Genomic DNA, 27,321 nt, shown 5'->3' on the forward strand with positions numbered 1-27,321 from the left:
AGCCATTTAAAGAACCTGAGAAATCAGGAGCTTAATTTCTTTTAACATGCCCAACTTAAAAAAAAAAAAAATTCACAAGATGCCCTTGCTACCCTTTCCACCGCAATCTACAATTATCAGCAAAAATAAATAATTTACGAAATGTGGCAAATAGAAAAAGATAAACACCATAGATTTTATGCACACAGTATCTTGGAAATGGAAAAGAATTCAAGCAACTTTGACCTGATTTTTAAATGACTACTGTGGTGACTACAGCTGCTCTAGCTTAGTAATTATTTGTGATAGGTTGTTTTTGAGTCCCATATGTATAAGGAGCTCCAGGCCCAGCTACCTCATTTGCTGGCACATAAACAGATTCTTCCAGGTGCTGAAAATTAAATTTTAATATATTATTTAAATATTAAGAGAATTACAGTTTCAGTAATTTTACTGCTACAGCGGGAGTGCAAAGCATCCCTGTAGAATGCAGAGTGTTGGACAATCTAACATATAGGAAGTTTATAGTGATTTTTTAATTTATTAGCTTATAAATTTAGTAGATGATAGCCTTATTTGGCAGTTTGTTTATATATGGGTAACTTTGATTAGTTTCTGGTAGTTTGGGCAACCTTTAAATTATTGCAAACTTATTTTTTGGGTTTTTTAGGTTATGTGCCTTAAAAAGACAACCTATCAATGACAGAGAAATTTAAGGTATTAGGAGATAGATGGCCAAGAAATCAGTGCCTCTTGTCGCTTAGTACATACATATTATTCTGTTCTGAAAAGAGTTTTAAAGCCTGAAATATTTTTTTATCTCTGTGGTTTCTACTTTCCATTGAGAATGATTTTAGAGTTGTTAGAAATCAGAGGAAAAGTCAACAAAATCTTAGTCTCTAAGACCCTAAAATCAGGTTTCATTATTGGCATACCTCTTGAAATTTTTGTTTGGCTTTTGACCTGTGCAAATTATGTAAAAACAATATCTGTGTGTTGGTAAGATGTCTGTAGTTTGTTTGGAATTTAGAGTAAGAAATTAATAATAAACTTTTATGTTATAATCATTTGTAACTTATTTTTTTGTGAAAAAATCTTTCTAGGAATTATACACATTCAACTTTACTAAAGGAAATTTATTTTCTGTTAAACATGATTTTAATGAGTGTACCTTTAAAGAATTGAAGACCACTAGAAGATGAGCAATGTGTTAAATAAATTATTTTCTGTGACCAACATTTTCAAAGCAAAGGGTGATTAGCTACCTTCAAAGTACAGTGTTAGGAAAGAATTTCCCATTATTGATAATCCCTTACGTATAAAAACCTCTTTTGCTAACTGAAATACACTTTGCTGGCAGAATCACAGAGCAAAGAGCATGTGGTGTAAATCCAAGGCAGTTAATTTTTTATGCTGTGGAGCTAGATTGCTTAGTTTCAAATCTTAGCTCTACCACCTTCTAACTGTATGATCTTGAACAGCCAAACTTTCAAGGCCTCAGCGTTTTCATCTGTAAAATGGAGCTGCTTTATAAAGTTGTTGCAAGGATTAGATGAATTTATCAAAGACTTCAAATTGTACCTGGCACAAAGTAAGCACTGTATAAGTACCAGCTTTTTTATTAGTAATATTTATGCCGTTAACTTTGAATACATAGTGTAAATAAATAACATACAATGCTCACTTTCATAACTCTTGAAAAGTTTTAGCATTTAGTCATAATATTTCTCCTAGATAGCCGATAACTTTATGGTATTTAACCCATTAATATAAATAAACCCTTTACCCTTGGGATTTCTACTTTAGATCATAGTAGTAGGCCATTTACAGTTTCATTCATAACTCCAGATATAGTGTGAAAAACTGTGACACAAACTGTCACATAGTAAATTATTTAACAAAATCTCAGTAGGAAGAGTTACATAATTACTTCTTAAATCTCAGAACACGTTTTAAAAATATAAGAGTAAAGAATGTCAGCCTTTTTGTTTTTTTCCTCTCCTAGTATGTACTTCTAGAAAGTACTTACTTTTAAAGGTCTTGACTGCTTTTGAAAAATCCAACTGGTTTTGAAAATCATTATTAAAAAAATAATCATGCAAAATATATTCTGAAAGGTGGATTAAAGGCCAAGTACCATAACATTTTTCCTTTGTAAGACATGATTTTTATGTATCAATAGGAGTAACTAATATTTTCCCTTGTAAGACATGAAAGATTTGGGATGTCAAAATGAGCACTGACATACCTACTAGGTCAGGACTATTTTAGGCTCGGGGAGCTATAGAGAACAAGTTGGACAAAATCCTTACCTTCTTAAAGTTTATACTCTAATGATAGACAATAAACTGATGAATTAATATGTAACATAACATCAGGTGGTAATAAAGGCTATGACATAAAGTAAAGCACATAGGGGTATGGAGGATAGATGACTTTTTAGACAGGGTAACGGGGGAAGGAGTATATGATATTTATGTGACCCGAGGGAGCAAGCTATGAAAACTTCTAAGGAAGTTTCACATCAGGCAGGGGGAACAGCCGTTCTGTTCAGAGACAGAAACAAGTTTCGCATGATCCAGGAAGAGCAAGAAGCCCATTATGTCTGGAGCTAAATGCAAGAGGAAGGAGAGGAAGGCAAAGGTGACCAGAGGCCAGATCACACAGAAAGGCTTTGATGTTGTGAGATAACAAGTCTTTGGAGGGTATTGAGCTTGAAGGGATGTGATCTGACTTACACATTTACAGCACTGTTTTGATTGCTATGCCAAGAATAGACTGTAAGGGTGAAAAGAGTGGAAGAGAAAAATTAGAATGCCGCAACAATAGTCCCAGGTGGAATTAGATTCACCTAATTGGACTTGGCATCTATTTTGAAGATACTGAGTTGAACCATATGAAAAATAGAACTTGAAGGATTGCTGATGGATTGAGTGCGAGATGTGAGAGAAACAAATCACGCATGTCTCCCAGGCTATGGACCTGAACCAATGTGTGAATAAGGGTGTGATTTGTGGAGATAAAGAAACCTGGGCAAGGATGGAACTTGGTGGGGGTGGGGGGCGATCCCGAGTTCTATTCTGTACATATTACATATGAGATGCCTTTAAGGCATCATCCGGGAGGAGTAAAAGATGGGCATAAGAATGTGAAACTCAAAGGAGAGATTGGAGTTGGGAGTCATTATGGCAGTGATCATAGTTCAGACAGCAGTATGTGCCAGGACGGGACTGATCTGGATCCTGATTGAGATCTGGGACCTGGCACTAACAAGGAGAAGTTGGGAGGAGCAAGATGCTGTTAGGTCACCGAGAAAGAATGGTCAGTAGAGCAGGAGGAAAACTAGGAGAATGTGGTGTCCTGAGAGGCCAGTGAGGCTCACAGGAAGAGAGAGAGTGATCAAGTGCTGCGATCTGTCTCTCTTGAGTTCTTCTCACAAATGTTCACAGACAGCCATGGCTTTGGGTACCCCTCTCCTTTTCAGTGAACGCACTTGGACTTGTTGCCTCCCTCAATACCAACTCTGGTACTACCATCTACAGAAATGTGCCCTCCTTACCCCCAGTTTCTCTTAGTGCTTCTCACCTTGCTCTTGGATCGGTTTACGACGAACCCAGGACAATCTTTGTAGGGATAAGAAGGGGTAGTATTAGGGAGAAAGCATCCCTGTTAAGCCTGTCCTCTTTTTCCACCTACCCAGCAGCCACAGTGCCAACATTCCTGGTCCTGCCCTAATTCTTCAACCTCCTCTCATTTCCCACAAATCGCAGCTTGCTTAGTTCTTCTATTTAATGTTATTTTGGCTAATCATTATTTTGTTATGTAGCAGAAAATAGTGTATATCATCTCTGCCATCATTCTTTATACCTGTTCCTGATCTTTTGAGTAGTTTTTCCTCTAAAAGTAAACAAATTGTCATCTGCTTTCTGGACTGTCAGAGCTCAGCCCTGTGTACCACTCTTTCCAACTCTCCAATAATCAGTGAAAGAACATGGGGGCACCAACAAGGGCAAATGTGTATTTTCTACAGGAAATTCTTGTCCGTGTATGGTTATTAATCCCTATGGTAAATTATGGGTCAAATGGTTTTTTTCTGAGGTTGCCTGGGCCCATAACATCACGTTAATGTTGTTTGTATGAGAAAATATACCCAAGTTGTTAATAAGCAATTGCCTCATTAACTTTCAGGCTATAATCTACCTACAGTTCAGAGACTAGTTTGTGTATTTATAGCCATCTTACCTCATTTTATATCTATTATATAGCTATAGTATACGTGTTTATATATCATCTATAACAGACATGATTACTAATGATGAATCTAATTTAAATTTTCTGAAATATGCGAACAAGAAATTTTTTATCAAAATAAATTCTATGTTTCTCAAGTAGTTTTATTTAATTATAATTTACTGAATCATAATTTTTGTCTTTGACTAATTTTCTCTCTAATTTCTCTTTCTAAATTAATGAATTCAAAAGCATATTCTGTTGCAGAAAAAAAGTGGTATGGTATATAGGAATTAGACTTTTTAAAGTTAAATATTATATGAAAACAAAGCACTTAATTCTAAAGAAGTATTTTTTAATTAATGTTTTATATTTTAATGTGATACATTATAAAATTAAATTAGTTATCCATGATTGATAAGTATACATTTGAAGATTTTATGGAGAAATGTAGCTTACATGGCAAAATCAATATGCTTGATTCTGATTTTTAAAATATAGAGGATATAGGGTTCAAGTGCAATCTATATACATTTTAATGCACATTTTAAAACAATTTCGTATGTGTCATCGCATTTTTGCTGCACAATAACCCTGGGAGGAGGGCTAATATTGTGATCCCTATTTTATAGATGAAGATGTTATGACTCAGGAAGGTCACTTAAGGTCTGGGTGCTGGTGAGGAATGTCTGACCCTGTCATTCTGATTCCAAATCTAGGTCTCTTTCTACTGCCCTGAGCTGCCTTATATTTTCTGAGGTAAATTGTCTTTAAGTTATATCCCTGGAGTTGTGGGATGCAGCCTGGGTTTTAGAACAACGTGCTTAGCGTTCATTTTGGCTTGCTGGCCGCCTGTGGAGCTGAGTTAAGCCTTGAGCTCCAAAGTCAATGAGCCACTCAATGTTTGGAGCAGGTCTGTGCAGTGCTGAGCAGGAGAAACAACTGGCATCATCATGCTTTTGTGTTTTCAAAATATTTTAAACACTTAAAGGCAAGGCTTGCCTCTTACAACCCAGCATGGCAACATGGTACTCCAGTGAGGAGTATACACTCTCGCTTCTGGATTGTCAGTCACCTCAAGGAAGTGGCTCCCAGACCGGGGAAGACTCGGAGGACATTGAGAATTGTGACTTCCAGGCTCTTAGAGGGTTTGTGACAGTGATGAGGAAGGAACTGCCAGAATTCACTCCCTCCCCGCTCCAGGACTGTGGCTGTTGATGACTGAGAGGTGAAACCGTATTATTTTTCATGTCGTACTATCTAATTTAGGCACAGGAAAAAAAACAGAAAAACTTTCCTGCTTTCTTTTTCCTTTCTCATACCACTTATTATCATGGGTCTTAAGGTAGATGGTAAATGAAATGTGGTGCTTCCAAAATGGCTTTTACTATACATCTAAATGGATGCATAACCAATTATTGATTTGAAGATGGTGGTTCTTTTAAGGAGGGGTGGCCAGCTTTAGGGATGAAGGAATGCTTCCAAGATATTTTTTAGCTTTTGTGTGAGAAGTCTGAATTACCTTTGTAATTTTAAAAAACAATAAAAGAGGACCTCCCTGGTGGCGCAGTGGTTAAGAATCCGCCTGCCAATGCAGGGTACACGGGTTTGATCCCTGGTCCGGGAAAATCCCACATGCTGTGGAGCAGCTAAGCCCGTGCACCACAGCTACCGAGCCTCCGCTCTAGAGCCCGTGAGCCACAGCTACTGAAGCCCGCCCACCTAGATCCCATGCCCTGCAACCAGAGAAGCCACTGCAATGAGAAGCCCATGCACCACAACAAAGAGGAACACCCCACTTGCTGCAGCTAGAGAAAGCCCGTGCACAGCACCGAAGACCCAATGCAGCCAAAAATAAATAAATAAATTTATAAAAATAATAAATAAAACTTTTTAATATTGTTTTTAACTACTCTGAAAGAGTGCAAAAAAGTCATATTTCCCCAACTCAGAAAAAACATCTAAAGCCTTATTGAGGAAGAAACAGTATATCTTCTTCATCAGAGCGGACTATTTGTATATGACCCTCAGGAGAGCCAGGTGGGGTGAGGGATGTGCCTGGACCTCCCAGGTATGTGCTTCCCTTCCAGGAGTGCTTCAGGAGGCCACAGCTGTCATTGGGAAATCTCAAGTTGATTTGGATTTTCTGTCTTCACTGTGGGTTTTTGGATGAAACAGACCAGAAATAGCGTTAAGGGGAGAAATGTTCACTTACCAATAGAAGCTGAGATGTCCTTTGCTAGTCCCATGCAGTTTTTCATTTAACAGGTTTTTGGGGGGGTATTTTAGGAAATATTACACTTCAGTTTTTCAGGAGAAAAGTAATATTTCATGTGATTTAGTAGCATAACCTAAAATAAAACTTGTAATAGTCATATGCTATGTAGACCATAGTAACAAAATTATTATAGAGAAAATAATAGCAAAAGAGTAGAAATTAGTACCTGTTAATATTTTAGGTTTATCTTTTTTTTCTATCTTTTCCTTTAAGCACAAACTTTTTTACATGTACAGATGTAAAGCCATAGTTAACATACTGTTTGGATGTAATTTAATTTAATTGTTGGTTATTTTGTATGCTGACCTTCTAAAGTTTGAGTGCGATTGATTTTCCTGAGACAAACCCAAAACATACATGGATTTGTTTGCTTTTCTTATATTGACTTTCAGAAAGTAGCACCATTGCCAGTTAAAGTCAAAAAGCTAAGTTCTGCAGTTCGACGTATAAACACAGTGATAAACAAATACCAAAGAACTGAACAATGAGTTTAACAAGTAGAAAAATTTGGTTGGTTTTTAATAACCCTCTTTATTATGTGATTACATGTTATGTCAGATCCTTGACACTGCCCAACTGTACAGTGATTTTCATTGTCCTCCAAACCCCACATCAGGGGGAAATAATAATTAATATAACTGGAATTGTATGGCCATGAATAAATTGTTTTAAAAATAAATACCATTTATATCATATATTGAACTACTTATTTCTGTTTTCTCTTGTATTTCAAATAAAATAGTAAGAATTTGAAAATTCCACCATTGTAAGATGATAGTGATCTATAAAACTTATGTTTACCATCCATCCCTTTTTTTCATGCTCAGTAATTAAAAATGGCTATGGGCATTTTTTGTCCACTGAGATTTACCAACTGCTATAGACTTCAACATTTATAGAAGGATTTCTACACCTGCTTTTTTTTATGAAATACCCAAATATCAGAGCAGCTTGAAGTGTTTTCTTTAAAATAAAATAATAAGTTTACCCCTAGGCCTCTGGTTTTCAGCAGATAGAAAGCACTATCACTAGCCTACTATCCGTTTTAATTTGAAATCCTAAGAACAAAAGTCATTAATAAGTCCTTTGTCACGGATTTTAAAAAAGAAGACGCCTTTTTAGTATTTGTATGTCATCATGCCAGGCCTAGAAAATTAGGCTAATTTATTATTTAAAACACTGGTGGGATTCCTAATTGCATTCATCATTAGATATGACACATTTAGAACTGAGAACCATATCCAGGGAGAATTTTCCAGTTTGAATTTTGAAATAAAAATATTTTTCAAGAGATCCCTAGCTATCGCCTGTTACCATGGCAACAGTCCTATTTGTCTGAGAGCTCTGTCCGCTGCCAATGGGAGAGAGAGCAACGTCAACTAAACATACGAATACATCAAAGACAAATTCATATGCTCAATCTGATCAGCTCAATTAATGTAAGAACAGAAGCTGAAGGGGGTTAAAAGAGGGCACCCATTCAGGATAGATGAAGCCCCTTTTAGCAGAATATACACGCCGGCCTTTTGGGGGAGGAATTTAGCACACTGTCAAAAACATTATCAGAAAAAGAAAGTACGAGGCCTCCTACACCTAACAGATATGAAGCTGTCAGACAAAGAATAGCACTATTCATTAAATGACACTTATTTTCTCCCACTTTACAAGAATACAGCGAACAAAACAAGCAGGGGAGCAGCTGAGAAAGACACTTTTTTCTTTTGCTAGTGATGACAGACATGCAGCAATTATGGTGATAACTAAGGAATACTAAACAAGAAGCCAGCCTCCATTCTGTTTATCACCTTAAATTTTATGTTACTAAATTTGCATGCAACTCCTGTTTTGTTTTATTATTTATGTCTGGGAAAAATTAGATGCCTTTGTTTTTAACATGGTGCCTTGAGTTTGGTGTAGCATACCTCTAAACTCTGAATTCTCTCACTTTGCTTGTTAAATGGCCATATCAAGTTGAAATGCTTTTGAAGTAAGACATTTCCAAAGCACAACAAAACTGCTGCTATCAGTGTGATGTATATGTAGGGCTTGGGGGTCTGGCTTCATTAGTGTAAAGGGAGATATTATGTATTACTTCTGCACATTTTTTTAAAGAGATAGAGCAAAAGTTGTATTAATGGCCATTTTTGCTTTCATGCTTCATTTTACATGGTGAAATGTGTTACCATGTAAAATGGTACATGGTGATGTGTGTTTAATGGATCTTTTTTTTTTTTTTTCCTTCGGATAAGTTGTAGGTGGTAAGTAGTAGAAACTGGCTTGTAGGGTTTGTAACAGGTGCAGGCAAGTAGGAGTTCCCTTGAGATTGCCACCTTTTAAGAATCTTGTGCTTAAACCATGATGATCTGATTTAAGGCCCATTATCAATAGTCTGCTACTTATATCTGCATGATCGTGGACTGATTGATACTGACTTTGTAGCCATGCTCCATAATGCGCTGTCAGGAAATGCTGACAGATGCAATGAAAGAACAATAAATGTGGGGCAGCCGTAATGTAAAGGTCCAGCTAGGCTGTATGAAAACTGATAGCTAGGATATTGGCTCCTATGTTACCATATACACTTGTCCCTTTGAGAATTTAGCTGGTGAGTGAATTAAAATGGTCTCCTGATACTGAGAAGGGGGGAAAAAGATCTTCATTTAAGGAACTTGCCGACTTTGCCAAAACGTTGCTTTACAAGAACAGAGCCAAGATTAAAAAAAAAAAAAAAAATACACTCTTACTCAAAAATCTAGACATGTCTGACACATCTGAGAAACTATTTCTTTAAAATCAATACACACAAAAAAGCACTGTATTCACTTTTTATGGATACTTAATCCATTTGTATAAAATTACCCAAAAAAAGACATTTTGTTAGAATTCCTATGTTAAGTATAAGCCATCTGATACTATTTTTTTAATTCTCGATCTTCAACTTGGCACATGAATATAGCTGCTATTTTGCCAGTACAGGTTTCTAACAAATAACTAGGATGAGAAGTCAATTTATTAATATTAAGCCGTAAAAGTTACTCTCTTCTCTCTAGTCTTAAAATGTATTCATAGCTTTGAAAGAAGTTATATTGGACTGTAATTTAATAATTTATCATAATTTTTCTTGCTTAATTATTTTTCAGATGCCTTCTGTATTCTTAAGCATCATTTAATAATTCTTATTGTTCAAAAATACAGTCAACATTCCACGATTGATGTCTCGAATGAAGTAGGATTCTAATACATTTTAACAAATTTGTTCCAAAGTAAAATCATCATTTATAATGATATCTTGAAAAATAAACATAGACTCTGATATTTGGCCTTAATTTTCCTCCTTTGATTAGAAAATGTAGAATGTAATGAGTACTTACATATTTTCTATGCTGAGCCCCTTGTGGTACCTACATGTATTGCTGTGAATTAAGGCCAAAACAGCATTGATAATTTTGAATTGTTGCCTTGCAGAAGGATAGTAAAAGGTATCTTCTTTACATACAAAGTTATCTAAAACATTTGGAGGGACTCTTAATTTGACTTAAGAGGAGTTTGTGAGAATAATTTGCTCAGGTGAATTTAATTTTTGATCTAAACCTTTTTATGGTATTAATTTGCCACATTTAAAATGACATTCAAAACCAAATTTTTAGAATGAAAAAACTTATTCTAGTGAAATCTGAAAAATGCTATCTTCTGCAAGTACTCAAAGAATATTCTAAGCAGATCATTGACAAAACATGCCTATGACTGTAATTGTGTACATTCAAGAGAATGACTTTTTTATACTATATTATTGACATAATAGATTGAGTCATCATTACTGTCTGATATGCAAAGGCCTTGTTTAGAACTCTTCTGTGGATCCTCTTTAAGACGCAAAATATTGACACAATAGATGATAATGGCTCCTTTGGAGCCATTAGGGTGCATCATGTCAGGGCCTGCTCAGGCATTTCTTAGCAGGTAGCACACAGACTCTTGACATGATAGATCATAACAAGTCCAAAGGAATAATTACTGCTTCTGAAACGATACCATACTTGGGAATTTCATAGTTTATTAAAACTAGAGCATATCATCACCAACGTGAATTTTAAATAATTCATTAATTATATTCTATCAGTAATAAACATTTTATACATACACACACACACACACACCATGTATATTGTAAATTATATAAACAAACCAGATCACATGTAATTATGTACACTTCTCTCTGTCTAGGAATTTAAGAAATCCACACTGATTGTTATGAATATTCATAAAAAGCAACTCGTTCTCAGCCTTATACCTTTTATGCCAAGAGTCAGCCTGCAGCAAATTTTTACCGTCCATGGTGTAGACCTTTGAAAGTAGATATTCCTAATGGAAAGAGTGACAGAGCTTGAGTGACACTGACTCTGACAGGCAAGAGCTCTTGTGGGCACCCATATAATTAGATCTTTTGTGTGGTCTGGTTAGCTAAGGCAGAACTTGATGTTTTACTAACAAAATCCTTTGAAAAGAAACCTCATTCCCCCAAAGTTTAGGTTGTTTACCAAGTAAAGAAATAAAAATAAAATCTGCAAAGAAAAAATGCCGTGGTAGCTCTGGATGATTTGTATTATCTGCGATGTAAAAGATGAAATGAGTGATGTTGGATTGCCTTGTAAGGAAAGCATCAGGCTTTTTCTTTTCATGCGAATAGTTTTTATTGTGTTGAGATTAGAGACAAATAGAAATTATATTATGCAATGTGGCAAGCCATTAGCTTTTCATAAAAAAAATTTTATCTACAGTGAAAAGCTTTTGATCTTGATGACTTTCTGAAAAGCTTTTTAAGTTTGATTTTTGGTGGTGTTTGTTATTTGCTGTGAGTGTCAGTATCAGTGTATAGAGATTATGTCAGGTAGTTTTACTCTTTGCAGGGCAGTATGTTGCATTTTAAAAAAATGTAAATTCAACTTATTCTCCAAAGGTTTAATAAGTCCTAATCAGATCGTATATAAGACAAATAGTTTTCTGACTTTTATTAGTCACAGATTATTTTCCCATGGATTAATGCTTTTTTGTGTTTTCCGATTCCAAGCGACATCATAAGCTTCAAAATAACCAAAAAACAAAATGAAGCAATTGCTTTGAACTTACAAACTCATTTTGACACAGAAAATTCCTTTTCTCCTTATCTTTAGCACTCTTAGAGAATTGGAATAGACCAACACACAGTTTCTGTTACTGAAAAAATACAATGGCATAAATCTATTGCACACTGGAGGTCACCCTTGCTATTTACAAATTTTCTACAATTTTACAAAACAAAAGTAGATCTTGCATACTTTTAATATACACCACAGTTTTCACGATATTTTGATATAAATACATGGGTGTTATGTGTCTTCCATGTACAGTTAGTCATATTAAGTGCAATTAAAGCACCCATTGTAAAAATCTTATGGTTGTCTGATTTTTCTGATGAAATAAGCAAATGACAAGAAGCTTTTCAAAACGAAACTAGAAGCTTTCATTACACATTACATCTAATGGATTTTGAAAATCTTTCCAAATTGGTATAACAGAATTCTAGAGTAGAGTTCACATGCATTTCTTATTCAGTAATTTGTTAGGTTTTTTTTACTACATCATTTCTGGGGACAACTTTACCCTAGTTAATACTTATGGCATGTTGATAAGAAAAGTTACTTCTGTAGTAATATTATTTTCACATAATTTATTGTGGTATGCTAAATAGTTGACCATGTTCTACTATTTTCCCACCATGTTACTTTCACGTTTTTATATCCATTCAAGATAAAAATAACATATGATTTTACTATGAAAAAATGTCATTGCTTTAAAAATCTTGGAAGCAAGGATTGTATATGAAAACAAAATTATTAAACTCAATAAGAACTCTGGTTCTTGCAAATATATCAATGAAAGAAAACATAAAACCGAGCAAAAAACATTTGGCCTGCATCTTGAATCCATTCAAAGTAGGAGCCAAAGGTAGATCGAGGAGAAGTGTTTGATTCCATGTCAGTGAGAAAAATATTCTGAAAATGTAAGCGTTCATCTGGGATCTGTAACAAGCAAAGTGTGAAGTTTTTACAGAAAAAACAAAACAAAACATTTCATCTCTTACATTTTTCCTTAAGATGGAATAGGAATACCATGAATTTTCCTGAGGCGTATTACTTTCGTATACAATTATTTTTGTAGCACTTTTTAATCTTTCATCAAAAGGAGTCTTATATCCAGTTTCATAAATGTTTAGCATGATATGTCAATTATTTGGCACAAGAGTCAGAGGTCAGAAGTGAGTTAAAATATGGAACATGGTCTTTAACAGATTCATAGGGGGTAGCAAGATCAAGGGGGCAGAGGGTACACGATTATGTTCCCTAGGCAAAGCCTGAAGATATCCAGGGATATTCGTCCACTATCAGAGCAACTCAAGCCCTCTCTTCATCCACTATCCTTGTCTCTCCCTGTTGAGGGCTCATTGGAGGGAATTGATGAGCCATACCTCAGGCTCCAGATGGTTGATTTTTATGAAGAGAGGCAACTGCATCGCATCTCCCTTTTTCGACTTCCTTTCTGAGGCATTGCCAGTCTTACATCCCATGTCTCAAATCCCCCCTTTTAATCTAGTCATTCCGTCCGCTGTGGTAGGCTCAGTGCTGAGTGTCTCCATGAAGCCTTTGCCAAACACTCCTGCACCATCAGTATCTCGCTTTCACAAGCAGTATAGTGCTGAGTGTACCACACAGTTTGGATTTAATATGTGCCTCTTTGGGTTTTTATTTATAACCAGAAATTGTGTGTTTGTCTGTTTCATCCTACTAGTGAGTTTTATATCCAATTGCAGCAAATACTCTCTCTTTTATCCAATAATCCTCACTGCCCCGAGCAGAACACTGGGCACTGAACAGCTGGAAGTAATCTCTCCCTCCTCTGAACTCTCAGAGCACCTCCTTTGTACCACTTCTGTGACCCATATCACTTCATATTTTGTACTGCAGTTATTTGAGAATGTGGGTTTTTTCCCCTCAGCTGAAATGTAAAATTTGTGGGAGCAGAACTACCTCTTCATATCCCATGCTATCATCACCACTACAGCCACATTTAGCACCATGTTTTCAATTTAGTTTTTTTAGCAACTTAAGCATTTATTGGCTACCTTGGTAGCACTATGCTAATTGCTGAAGATGATACAATGTAAAGTGTCATCGTTTATACCAAAAAGGAGCCTACAATACAGTGGGCGAGAGAGTAATGACTGTGAATAATACAGGAACAGGACCAGAGCAGAGTGAATAAAGAGAACTCTGAGTTGTGACTGAGAATGGAAGTAACCAGTTTCAAGCTTTCAGTCAGATCTTTGGCAATGTGGTATGTGTTGCCTTTAAATCCAGTTTCAATGGCATGATCTATGGCAAAGACTTGTCTCTGAGAGTTGGAGAAGAACCTGAATGGAAAGGATTTTCATTCAGGCTCATGCCACCAAAAAAAGCAATGGCCGAAAGGTCTCTTAAGCTTGAGCACCTGAATCTATCTCAGGCCAAATGGAAGGAAACACTTTGCGCAAAGCCAGTGCTCACATGTTTGTTGAATGAATGAATGAATACAGGTACTCACTCTGATGTATTATTGACTAATCAAATAAAAAAATAAATAATCCCAGCTTAAAACACTAACATTCTTTGTATTCAGCAGGGAACTTTGTGCTACATACATAGAAAATCTAGACCCTTAAATTTATGTTCACATTTCTCTATGTGCTTACATATGTACATATACTATTATACTTTAACTATTATCATAATAAATTTCTTTTCCTTCTGGAATTTTACTAACTTCCCTTTACTTTCAGCCCAGTAAATGGGTAGGTTGTTTTGTCTTTTAAACCAATATCATATTCAAAGCTCCTTGAGAGAAGAGGCTGTATCGAATTGTTCTCTTTCCCACAAGTGCTTAAATTATAATTTAAATCAGTTTTAGAATAGAAAAGACATTTTGAGTAGGATAGTCATAAAGCACCGTGTTAGGTTCTTAGAGGTCGTAGAGTGACAGGCCCCCACAGTACCTGACATCAGAGTATCTTGCCCTTAGCAGAAACACTCGATAAAGGTTTGTTGAATTTAATTTCACTTTCCTATGAGGAACAACTGAATTTATCTGTGTGGCAGTGACGCTGAAAGATGTAGTATAGAAAAACTCCATTCAGTCTACCCCCAAATGATTAACCCCTTGCTTATCTGCAGTGAAAAAGACTCATGCTCTTTGCTCTTGTAGCTTTTTTAGTCTGCCAACAGCAATTTGATTCTTAGTGTCTTACTAAAGAGGTCACTCTATAATGCCAATTAATGAATATTTCCTGAAAGTGTGATTTCCGAAAAGCACTGAAGGAAATTAAAAAGATGGAGGAGGAATAGTCCTGCTTTCAATGTTACCATATTTGGCAGGAAAAAAATTTGAAGATAATTGAAAATATATATTGTGTGTCAAGTACCAAATGGCATAAGATTCTGTGAGGATCCAGAAGAAGGCAGTCTCTCTTTTTGGTCTGAAGTAATTACAGTCCAAAATTTCACAGTAATTTTTTTAGAAATTCACCTGAGAAGATAATTTTTTAAGCAGTGTCTTGAGGGAATGGATGGCAAGTGTTGGTGTTTATCAGAATCGCCTGTAGAGATGGGTACAGATACATAAACCCAAGTCTCACCCATTAGATACCTAATCCGAATGCCTGGGGTGAGGCCTGGGCAGCTCCGTTGGTAACCAGCTCTGTAGATGATCTGGATGTGTACTAAAGTTTGAAATCCATGACTATGACGTCATGCTCTTTCTCTTGTGCATTATTCACTTATCATTAAGGCAATTAACCACCTGAAGAAATTATGGAAAGGAGTGATGGCTACCACAGCATTCATACTTGAAGATTGTTAGCAGTGTTGTTAAAGACATCTTGATAATTCCCCTTTAATAGCTCTATATTTTCTCAAAATGATCCATTAAAGATTTCTGAGAAGAGATTAGCTAAGTAAGTTTATTACCAAGTTTAACTGAGGACTTTGAGAGTACAATGATAGAATTTAATAGTAAACCTACCTACCTCGTCAGGATTCCTAGCATCCTGTGAAAGTTAAAATGTTTCATACTCATCAAAAGTTCTAATGGGACATTTTCCTTATGTGAAAAAAAACGGATGTACTTCGATAACTTTTTAATATGGTTCTGGGATTTCCCAGACAGTCCATGACACTAAATCATTTTGTCAATTCTTAAATGATGAGAGCATATCAAAATGAAATAAACTCTTTTCCAATGTATTTATCATTTTCTGATTTCAGGATTTTACAGTTATAATGGTACACTTATTGGTCTGGCTGGCTCTCAAAGGCAATAAAATGTAAATATATTCTTGATTTTGGGAATTAGAAATATAATTAATTTTCTAGGAAACAAAATCACAATTAGATCTCATATTTCTCCTTTTTATCTCTAAATAAAACCAGTCATATGGCCATATACATATAAATACATTATTCAAATTGTTATCACTATTTTGTTTTATTAATTATTTTAAGTTTTCCACATGAGGGATCTTTTTTTAAGCATTAAGATCATGGGGCCATTGGAGAACTGGGGCATGGTTCATGGATAGGTAGTAATTTGCATATTCTTCCAATAGGCAAGAGGTGTCTAAAATACGTTTTACGTGTAATAAAATAATTTCCAGTATGACAAGTTCTCTATCACTTATTAAAATGAACAGTTTTGGCAGAGTTAGACATTAGCTTTGCTTCTGACACTATCTGAATCTCTTAATACCTTCAGATTCTCCTGTTGGTACTTGCATAATCACCTTTTACATTCACAAATAAGTTACTGGGTTTCTCTGTTGATAGTCATGAAAACAAATTTTAAATGGAGTTTGGTATGTCAAAACCCTTTCTTGGGTATCATGTTTGATGTACCATGCCACATTTTCAGGGAATAAAAAACGGCCTCCTTGCATATTTATTACAGTTAGTGAGATTTTGTTAAGCAGTTGCCTTATTATTTTTTACACCTGCACTTTGATATCACAGTGGTTCATTGTCAATCCGCGTAATATATCAGAAATGGCACTGTTAATGAGCACACAGTTGCCTTTAGTTCATTTTACATCGTGAAACCCTACTGGGGAATAGGCAGTGAAAATTGGGGGAAGGGTTCTGACATTTTATAAATGTCATATGTCAGTCCTACATTGTGGTAGCTGTGAAACACTGCATTCTGGTGGTATCATAGTCGTACGATAGGCCACTTCACTAGTTGGCAATGAGTTGTTGTTTTTTTTAATTGTAGCCCTAAAGAAAGGTTGTGTGTGTGTGTGTGTGTGTGTGTGTGTGTGTGTGTGTGTGTGTAAGAGAAAGAGAGATTTGTCTTACAAGTTAACTGTAAACCTTTTGGCTTGTGTACATGAATCAGGAAAGATTGGTCATTTTATTACGATAAATGAGTAGAGGCAACGTTTTAATGATTTGAAGTAAAAAAAAAAATTAAATGAAAACTTAAATTCTACTTTTCTGTTGTTGATATTTTGATCTTAGAACAACAGTAGCTGTGATATTTTCTGGTTCCATAAATTTAAATAGGAATTTGTATTGGAGAGAAGTATAAAAGTCAGTGCTTATTATTTAAAGGTAGCCTTTATTTTAAGGTAGGTTTTAAAAACTTGTTAATGTTATAAGGTGTTAGCAGGTAATTTAGTTTTTCTTTGGTGCACGAGGATTTGGATTTTGTGAATAAAGGAAATTGGATTACTAATTGCAGAATAACAAATGTATTTTTATTGCATTTAATATTTTATTGGCCATCCTTTGTCTTATGACTGTAGGATAATGAACTTGGAGTACAAAAGCAAAGGGTGGGTGGAGTATTTTCAGTTGTAAGGCGTTATTTTTAAACTGGTCAATACTAAGATACAGTTATTTTGAGATCGGAAAATTTCTTTCCTTTGAGGCCGGTGTGTGAATGTGTGTGTGTGTGTGTGTCTACTGTTGTCAGAGAGGTCTTTGAATGGCTCACTTTGGTCACTATCTGACCAACCAGAAAGCAAAGAGAGAGCGAAAAGGGAAAGTGTGAACTGTGGTGTAGGGGGGAATAGTAGCACAGTTAAACGAGATCCAGTCTTCAGATGCAGTCTTCAGATCTACAACCATTCTTATTAGAGACATTTGTTGACGAGGTCCACATCTTCCAGTGGTACCTCTTCTCTGGTTACATGGGTCACCCCTCATATTATGCCCTCTTTTACCAGGCTAACAGCAGGAGCAACCCTGCCCTGCAATTATGTCATGTCTTACCATCATCAGGGTACCTTTGCTTACAATAATCCCAGCCACACATCTGTACCACAGGGAGGCAGGCATTATTTTTGCTAGTTTCAGAGAAATGACTTGTTTCAAAGAAATTACCTGTCTTGGTTTCATGTAACTCATAGGTAGCAGAGCCAGGCGTGTATTGTGACTTTTATCACTTCTATCCTAGTACTCTTTCTACCACACTGACTATTTGCCCCATAAAAATATTTAGGTTTCTTCCACACAATAGATTTTTATGTAAGCTTAACAGTTCATAACTTGAGGCAAAGATGAGGTTTATTTAATGTCTTCTAGGCCAAACAGATGTGCATCGTCTGGGCCCTGTTTTCTCGGCATGATCAAATTTTGATTTCAGGATTCAGTGATTATCAAAGAATATGGTGAGAAATCTATTGCTTTCTAAAACCATGATGATATTGGGATACAGCCTTTCTAGTGAATCTCTTTGTGGCTAGGCCTCACTCTGGTGACTTAAATGTGAAGCACATGTTGGGAACTCCTGTCCCATTTTACCAGGGGCAGGTTAGGTGGGAGTGCAGGGGAGCTTTTCCCAGCTTCCTTCTGGGGCCCACTTAATGCTTTTAATAAGTATATAAGAATTGTGAGACCCTAGTAGAAAGGACAATAGGAATGAGTTTTTAGTTGTGATGACTCCTTTAACTTGCCAAGCTGAGTTTCAACATTCTGCTTAATAGGACCCCCACTCTTTCACTCTTCTTCTTCTTCTTTTTTTTTTTTTTTTTTTTTTTGCGGTACACGAGCCTCTCATTGTTGTGGCGTCTCCCGTTGCGGAGCGCAAGCTCTGGACGCGCAGGCTCAGCGGCCACGGCTCACGGGCCCAGCCGCTCCGCAGTATGTGGGATCCTCCCAGACCGGGGCACGAACCCGTGTCCCCTACATCGGCAGGCGGACTCTCAACCACTGCACCACCAGGGAAGCCCCACTTTTCTTTATAATGTGACAAATACATATTTCCAATTTTTAAAATTCCCTATTCCAAAATTTAAACTCAATCTTTTGTGAAATTTTTACTGAAAAGGCCATTTTGGGGGGGGGGGGGATTGTAGAATCATATTTACCAATAAGTGCTGGTATTAAAGCTAAAAACATTTCTGGTCTGTTTTTTTAAGGGGGCAGTGGTTTGTTTTTTATTGCAATTGAAAATCATTTCTAGTATATGAATTGATTTCATTGACTAAACATAATAATATATGTTTTAGTAAACATTTTCTATTGTTTAGTTTTTAATGAAATCTGGATTTAGGATTCCTAATTTCCTATTTTAAATGTAGGCTTATACGTTCGTTTTGAGATACTCTTGGAAGAAGTTTTAAGATATGTTATAACTTGAGAAGATTTAGGAAATTTCTATTTTAAGCCCAACATGATATTTCTGTTAAAACTAAATAGTAACTACCTAGAGGTTTTGTGTAGTAAAAGTTTGGCTTCAATTGTTTCTAGCAAAGATGGATATATATGCGTTTTGTGTTGGTTCAATTTATGAGTGATTTTAACTTTGTCTAGCATTGGAACTCTTCAAGTGAATGTCCTCTTTTCAGAAGTTAAGAGTAATATTAGTTTTCCTTTCAATATAATTGTTAGCTGACAGAGAGAGCTTGTTGCTCTCCCATCACCTGAAAATACTTGTAAGTTATATTAATAACTTTCATTTACTTTAAAGGAAGGAGGCAACAATTTGAAAATATCTTTACCTCACAAATGCTGAAAATAAGAACTTTTGGGGGGGAGGGTTGTTGTAAATAATCTGCCTGAATTATTAACTGTAAATACATTGTTAGAGATGTGCCAGGAGGAGAAAACCCATTAAATTTTCTTTGTTTAAAACTATCCAGTTCCATTGTTGGCTAAGACAATTTATTCATACAATCATATAAAAATCATATTTAATAAAGAATGATCCAAGGCAAAGAGAAAAAATGTCTTTATCCATAAGCAACCAGATGAGAAATAGATTTTTATTCAGTCAGATCCTTTTAGTCAATGAAACAGCATTTTCATGCATCTTGCACTCAAGTGATAATTAATATAGTCTAATTCAGGACATGATGCCTGAATTGATATACTGTCATCAATACCCCATGTTAAAATCAAACCTTGACAGGGGTTTAACACCCTGGAACAGGTCATCGTATGATAATACTCTTCGCCTCTCAGTATTTGTCTTCAACCAAGCAAAGTATTACAAGATGGGGTAAGAAAAAAAAAAAGGGAAATAATTACAAATGAAGAGTGACGCGGGCTGTGAATAAAACATATGTTAGGCTAGGCAGAGGCATCAGTGAATTATATCATTTCATGATGAAGCGGCACTGGGGCTGAACGGGCCTATTTTAAACCTTGATGTGTTTTATCTCTACTGTATTTGGACTGTCATCTTTAGAGAAAGACTTGGTGTAATTGAGAGTCAACTCCAATCTGCATGACTCAAGCATGAAGTGGGGGCCAGATGAGCACTGCCATGGAGGCTAGGGAAGCTTCTAATAAGATAAAATGAACAACCACCTTTTATGCCTTACAGTTACAAATGCATTCTGTGAAATACGGTGTTTAGAGTTATGGCTTACTAATGTCATTCATATTACAAAGTTTAGGAAGTGTTCTAATAATTAAGATCTAAAAGGAGACCATTTCATTTTAATGCTCATTTTAGGGGAGACACAATTAAAACCTGTTATGTTAAGCTTTCCTTGTGAAAACCTATTAGATGTAATCAGCTTAATTTGGTCATAATGTGCTTTCATTACGTTTGATTTTATTTGGCTATTTCACAAAAATCCTTGCCATTTTTCCCATATTAAGCTAAGCACCCTTTATAACCCACTCACACACACCCTTCTTTCTTGAATTTATCTTGATAACTTCTGCCAGAAGAAATCACTCCCTTCTCTGAATACTTGAAGCACTTAGCCCCCACAGCTGTGTTCCCTATTTTGTGATGCTTGCTGTTTTGCCGTGCAGGTACAAGCCTCTCTCCTCCACTGGGCTGTGAGCTCCTCAAGGGCACAAGCCAGAGGTTCACACTGTGTATCTATCATAGTACTAGGAACACCACCTTGGGTTATAAGGACTCAGAAATGTTAGATGAATAAATCATGTGGGTCTATGGGTGTATATAATGTATACATAATGTCTGTTAGGTTTGGGAATAGCTCAGAACACTCACACTCATCCCTTTCCAACTAATCAATCAACATCTCATTTTTCTGGTTTGAAGAAACTGTTAAATGTCTATCTGAAGTTAAGTTGGAGGCTGTGAAGCTAGGGATCAAACAGAGTATGAACAGTTACCACCAATATCTATATAGGATTTACACTCTTTTCTTTCTATCCATAAATTCCTTTGCTACTTATTGGAAATTCAGCAGGAAGTAGCATTAACTCAATCTCAAATTCCTAAGGGAGTGGTTCAAAAGTGGAATAGGCTGTGAAAAATTGTTAGTGATAAACTGGGTCAGGAAAACTGTGTAATTCAGTATTAGGTCTAGCTAAGCCATGTTTCCTGTGCATTTCCTGACATTCACCTACTAATCCTCCATGAAAAATAAAACCTATCCATATAGAAAACCAGTGAATTTCAGCTTACTCCATGGCAGCTGAGTTGCATGTACCCAATCCATCAAAGAAGGGAGACTTCCTGTCTCTCCCTCTTTATTCCTCTGCCCTCCTCTATCTTCCTTCCTCCCTTCCCTGAGAATGGCTACCTGTCAATTGCTTTCTTGCCCCACCTATAACAGAGAAGTCTTGAAAGAACATTTAGCAAGTTCTGAAAAGCATAATCACAATTGTATTTAGCCATGGCCTTTGGGCTTCATCCCTTATAAAGGTAAATGTAAGCAGATCTTGCTATTCTTTTCATATTTTGGAAAGTCTTATGTAAACTTTAACATGACTGATAACATTACCATTTCCTTTGTAGAACAGTTTATGTCTAGCAAGAGTATATGTTTATGTTCATTGCCTTTAAAATATAACTGAAAGATACCAATTACTATCTCATTTTGACAATTCTGCAAACACCAAATACTTAATTTTCTTAAAACTTTGATATTCAGTGAATTTAATTCAAATAAAGTAATATCTAATAGTAATAGGACAATTGACTAAGATCATATTGCAACTTAAAATATATATGATTTGGGAGCTATTTCTCATTTCTTAGGAAATGTCTTATAATATAAAAAGGAACAACTAGATTTTTATCATTTTAACATGATTTAAACCAAGGTTGGTTATATACACCTTAAGAAAGGAATTAAATTTTAATCTTTAGAGAGGAAGACAGGGATTATACAACCTTAGTGTATGGCATCCTTTATGGTAACAGTTAGATTATTTTGAAACTTGTTATACCTTTTAAATATTCTCATGATCTCCTAATATATGTAAGCTGGTTAAATATTTCATTAGGCAAAATATTATATGTGCCATATCATGATACCAATTTTTCACTTAAATTTTTAATAAGTTTGTAAACTATAAGAAGGAATTCAGGGGAATTATATATGTAAGAATTTGCCCCCGATTGTTTTGTTTTTTAGTAATCTTGTCTAGGTCAATTGTCCATAAAAAATCAAAGTTAGTTTTGTTTTAGGTACGTGTGCTCATTTTCTAGAAGAGAAGCAGATATAAATATTTAGTAATTTTTTACCAAGATAAGCTGAAATAGTTAATGGCTCTAGCTAAGGAACTCATGAATGCTGACACTCTGTTCCTTGTCCTAATACATTTCAAAAATAAATTATCTCCTTTTACTTAAGCTCCCCAAAGCCATTTAAACTTTCATAATTGTTATTAGCACCATATCTCTTTCTTCAGTATTACACTTTTAAGTGTTAAAATAAAATTCACATTAGAAATTCCAAATTATGAGAGAGAGTAGAAGTCACCTTAACAATTTAATAGATGTGAATTTGAGTAATGCTATATATAAACCTGAAACAAGAATGATTTACATGTGTCCACATTAAATATGAGTCCGTAGTATCCAGCCTGTGTCCGTTCCTTAGGAAATTGTATAGTTTAGCTTGTATAGAATTTTGATCAATTAAGTAGGGGAAAAAATGGAAGTGTTCTTACAACTGAGTGGAAACAAACAAAAATAGGTGATATGCTAGGAGAAAGTCATGAGTTTATACACCTGAGTTACCTGCTTATTGCTCCCCCACACAGTGTGATTTGGGGGTTACCTTACCCTGGTGCCTCCTCACAGCTGATAAAAAAAGGAAAGATAGGGTCATACCAAATATTTCTCTGTGGTGAGATATTCTTATATCTTCACAACTAACTAACTTGCCAGCTGATTCTCCAGATGCTCAAATACAAGATGAAAATATTCAACAGAATCTCACTGCTGAGACTTTCTGGAAGGAGGCAAATCATCAGCTCGAAAATGAAAATACTCAGAAGAATCCAATTTTGGCATTGCTGTAGATTCAGAACCCTCCCAACTTCCTTCTAATGAGCAAGTGACAGAAATCCACATGAATGAGATGTGAGAAAAGAGGGGGAAAAGAATAAAGTGAATGAAACAAATAACCTGGAACTTCAAAAATAAAATACAAAAATCCCTATGGTAGTTCAAATGAGTTCCTTCAGTTCCAAAACGAAGAGTGCTTCAATTCCATGCAAATGAGCATTGCCTTCAAAATTCTAGGCATTCTTAATCTTGGCTTCCTCTGAGCTGATGATAACTTGAAGAGATCAGCAATTTTTCCACCAGTCTTCTAAATTGTGCATTTTTAGAAGTTTTATCATAACTACACTATGTAAGAAAGAAGAAAACGATGACGTCAGTAAATTGCGCAAAACTCCTGTTTAAGTCAGTGACATACTGAGCACGTTTGACACCTGGAACAGATCATTTTTAACACCCCCATTCTACACAATAAAATTATTTTCAGCAACAATCATGAAGTGAAATGAGTAATAACAGTGATGAGGATGATGTCTGGGGGGGACATAGGTAGTGATAATTTTCTTCCATTGAACTTCGAGCATATAGTCATGTCAATAAAAATTATCAATAATGAAATAAATATTTCAGCACCAAAAAAAGGAAAAAAGTAATTGATTTATACTTTTTAACTATGTTGTTATATTTTGGGAGGAAAAATCTTTAAATTAAAAAATTTTCAACACAGATAAAAACTCCAAGTGGTCATTTACAAGAAGAGAAGAGATTGCAGTAACTCAGGTTCTGTGTCTTCACTCTTTCTTGCTGTGCTATCATTGGTTATTTCAGACCTACTGTTCAAACATAGGAATATGCCATAGCACAGGAGTTGGAGACCCAACTGCACTTGAAGCCACAGTAAACAACTTGAGAGTGGTTGCAGGCTTAGTCTTGAACTTAGTCTTACAATGACCACATGCAGCTGAGCTGCCAGGTATCTGAGCTGACCATATAACGTTAGGTTCTTTGAATTATTTTCCAAGCAGAATAAAATGTTTATTAAATAATAAATAATAAAAATGTACTAATTTGAAGCTTGTGTATGTATAGTATTAAAATTCAAGTGTAACCACAACAGCAGTTGTTTATAATTTAGACCCATGAAAAATCTGGGGGAGGGAGAAGTACTGATATTGCTTAGAATTTCTGGTACATGATTATAGTGAGAAAAACAAAAAAAGCAGACGTTTTGTGGGTGTTATTACTGCTTTTAAATTCTCTACTAAAAATGTACCCTCTTACTGCCTGATCTTTTTTTTTTTTTTAACATCTTTATTGGAGTATAACTGCTTTACAATGGTTTGTTAGTTTCTGCTGTATAACAAAGTGAATCAGCTATACATATACATATATCTCCATATCCCCTCCCTCTTGCATCTCCTTCCCACCCTCCCTATCCCACCCCTCTAGGTGGAAACAAAGCACCGAGCTGATCTCCCTGTGCTATGCAGCTACTTTCCTCTAGCTATCTATTTTACATTTGGTAGTGTATATATGTCCATGCCACTCTCTCACTTCGTCCCAGCTTACCCTTCCCCCTCCCCATGTCCTCAAGCCCATTCTCTACATCTGCATCTTTATTCCTGTCCTGCCCCTAGGTTCATCAGCACCTTTTTTTTAATTTTAGATTCCATATATATGTGTTAGCGTACAGTATTTGTTTTTCTCTTTCTGACTTACTTCATTCTGTATGACAGTCTCTAGGTCCATCCACCTCACTACAAATAATTCAATTTCATTTCTTTTTATGACTGAGTAATATTCCATTGTGTATATGTGCCACATCTTCTTTATCCATCCATTTGTCGATGGACACTAAGGTTGCTTCCATGTCCTGGCTATTGTAAATAGACCTGCAGTGAACATTGTGGTACATGACTCTTTTTGAATTATGGTTTTCTAAGGGTATATGCCCAGTAGTGGGATTGCTGGGTCATATGGTAATTCTATTTTTAGTTTTTTAAGGAACCTCCATAATGTTCTCCCTAGTGGCTGTATCAGTTTACATTCTCACCAACAGTGCAAGAGGGTTCCCTTTTCTCCACACCCTCTCCAGCATTTATTGTTTCTAGATTTTTTGTTGATGGCCATTCTGACCAGTGTGAGGTGATACCTCATTGTAGTTTTGATTTGCATTTCTCTAATGGTTAGTGATGGTGAGCATCCTTTCATGTATTTGTTGGCAATCTGTATATCTTCTTTGGAGAAATGTCTATTTAGGTCTTCTGCCCATTTTTGGATTGGGTTGTTTGTTTTTTTGATATTGAGCTGCATGAGCTGCTTGTATATTATGGAGATTAATCCTTTGTCAGTTGCTTCATTTGCAAATATTTTCTCCCATTCTGAGGGTTGTCTTTTCATCTTGTTTATGGTTTCCTTTGCTGTGCAAAAGCTTTTAAGTTTCATTAGGTCCCATTTGTTTATTTTTGTTTTTATTTCCATTTCTCTAGGAGGTGGGTCAAAAAGGATCTTGCTGTGATTTATGTCATAGAGTGGTCTGCCTATGTTTTCCTCTAAGAGTTTTGTAGTATCTGGCCTTACATTTAGGTCTTTAATCCATTTTGAGTTTATTTTTGTGTGGTGTTAGGGAGTGTTCTAATTTCATTATTTTACATGTAGCTGTCCAGTTTTCCCAGCACCACTTATTGAAGAGGCTGTCTTTTCTCCATTGCATATTCTTGCCTTCTTTATCAAAGATGGTGACCATATGTGCATGGGTTTATGTCTGGGCTTTCTGTCCTGTTCCATTGATCTATATTTCTGTTTTTGTGCCAGTACTCTACTGTTTGATTACTGTAGCTTTGTAGTATAGTCTGAAGTCCGGGAGCCCAATTTGTCCAGCTCTGTTTTTTCTTTCTCAAGATTGCTTTGGCTATTCGGGGTCTTTTGTGTTTCCATACAAATTATGAAATTTTTTGTTCTGGTTCTGTGAAAAATGCCATTGGTAGTTTGATAGGGATTGCATTGAATCTGTAGATTGCTTTGGGTACTATAGTCATTTTCACAATGTTGATTCTTCCAGTTCATGAACATGGTATATCTCTCCATCTGTTTGTATCATCTTTAATTTCTTTCATCAGTGTCTTATAGTTTTCTGCATACAGGTCTTTTGTCTTCTTTGGTAGGCTTATTCCTAGGTATTTTATTCTTTTTGTTGCAATGGTAAATGGGAGTGTTTTCTTAATTTCTCTTTCAGATTTTTCATCATTAGTGTAAAGGAATGCAAGAGATTTCTGTGCATTAATTTTGTATCCTGGTACTTTACCAAATTGATTAGCTGTAGTAGGTTTCTGGTTACTTCCTGATTTTGAGGCAGACTTCTTCTACCTCTCTTCTTTTGGTATGCCATTGATTTAAGTTATTATTATTTTTTTAATCAGTAAAATGACAAAGGCACATAAGGCAGTGGCTTTTGTCTCACTGTACAGTGAAAAGTTCCAAGATTCTGTAGAGTAATAATAAATATAAAGTAACCGTCCTTTTGAATATTTTTCAACAAATATTTATATTGCTTCAGTTGTTATTTCATTCATTTATTCATTCAGTTATATACGTTAGGGCCTCCACTTAATTTCTCAAGAGTCATTCTTCCTTTCTTTAGTACAATGGTCATTCTTCTTATCTTTTCCTAAAAGCATGCTTACATTATTAGAGTTGTATAAGAAATACTAAAAATCCTCTGTCTTCCATAGTATTGTTTTTAGCAAGCATCTGAAAGCATCTGTAAAGATAGTTAAAGAAAATAACTCTCCTATGAGTAATCCTATTCTGGCCAATGGCCTTTTCAAGCATGCTGTTATCCAAACAGGTACAGAAAAAGATAGAAAGACAAGGACGTAGGCCTTAAATTCCAGCTACAACAACAAAAATTCCCTAATATCAGTAGGTCAAGAAAGAGGGGGGGCTTGATCAGCATAACACCCGTACATTGGGGGCTGTCACGGTAAGTGTGATTTGCTGCCATATGCCACTCAGGTTTGGGGTAGGCCTTTAATTCAGAGGGCTTACTA

The 27,321-nt window shown here is 35.7% G+C and overlaps 1 protein-coding gene across 7 annotated transcripts in view; it reads left to right on the plus strand.

Annotated features, from left to right (window-relative positions):
* KIAA0825 (KIAA0825 ortholog) overlaps nucleotides 1-27,321 on the plus strand; it is a 398,483-nt gene that overhangs the window by 239,821 nt on the left and 131,341 nt on the right. Inside the window, exon 21 of one of the 7 annotated variants that reach the window (XM_027100609.1) lies at nucleotides 18,133-18,238. The exons of the other annotated variants lie outside the window; for them this stretch is intronic. Coding sequence (XP_026956410.1) covers nucleotides 18,133-18,187 — 55 coding nt within the window. The 3' untranslated portion in view covers nucleotides 18,188-18,238. Of the gene's footprint in view, nucleotides 1-18,132; nucleotides 18,239-27,321 lie in introns of those variants that run through there. 7 annotated transcript variants of the gene reach the window in all.

This window comes from Aethalodelphis obliquidens, unplaced genomic scaffold (genome assembly GCF_003676395.1).
Source record: "Aethalodelphis obliquidens isolate GAN/ISIS:26980383/991018 unplaced genomic scaffold, ASM367639v1 scaffold4, whole genome shotgun sequence".
Classification (NCBI taxonomy): Eukaryota; Metazoa; Chordata; class Mammalia; order Artiodactyla; family Delphinidae; genus Aethalodelphis; species Aethalodelphis obliquidens.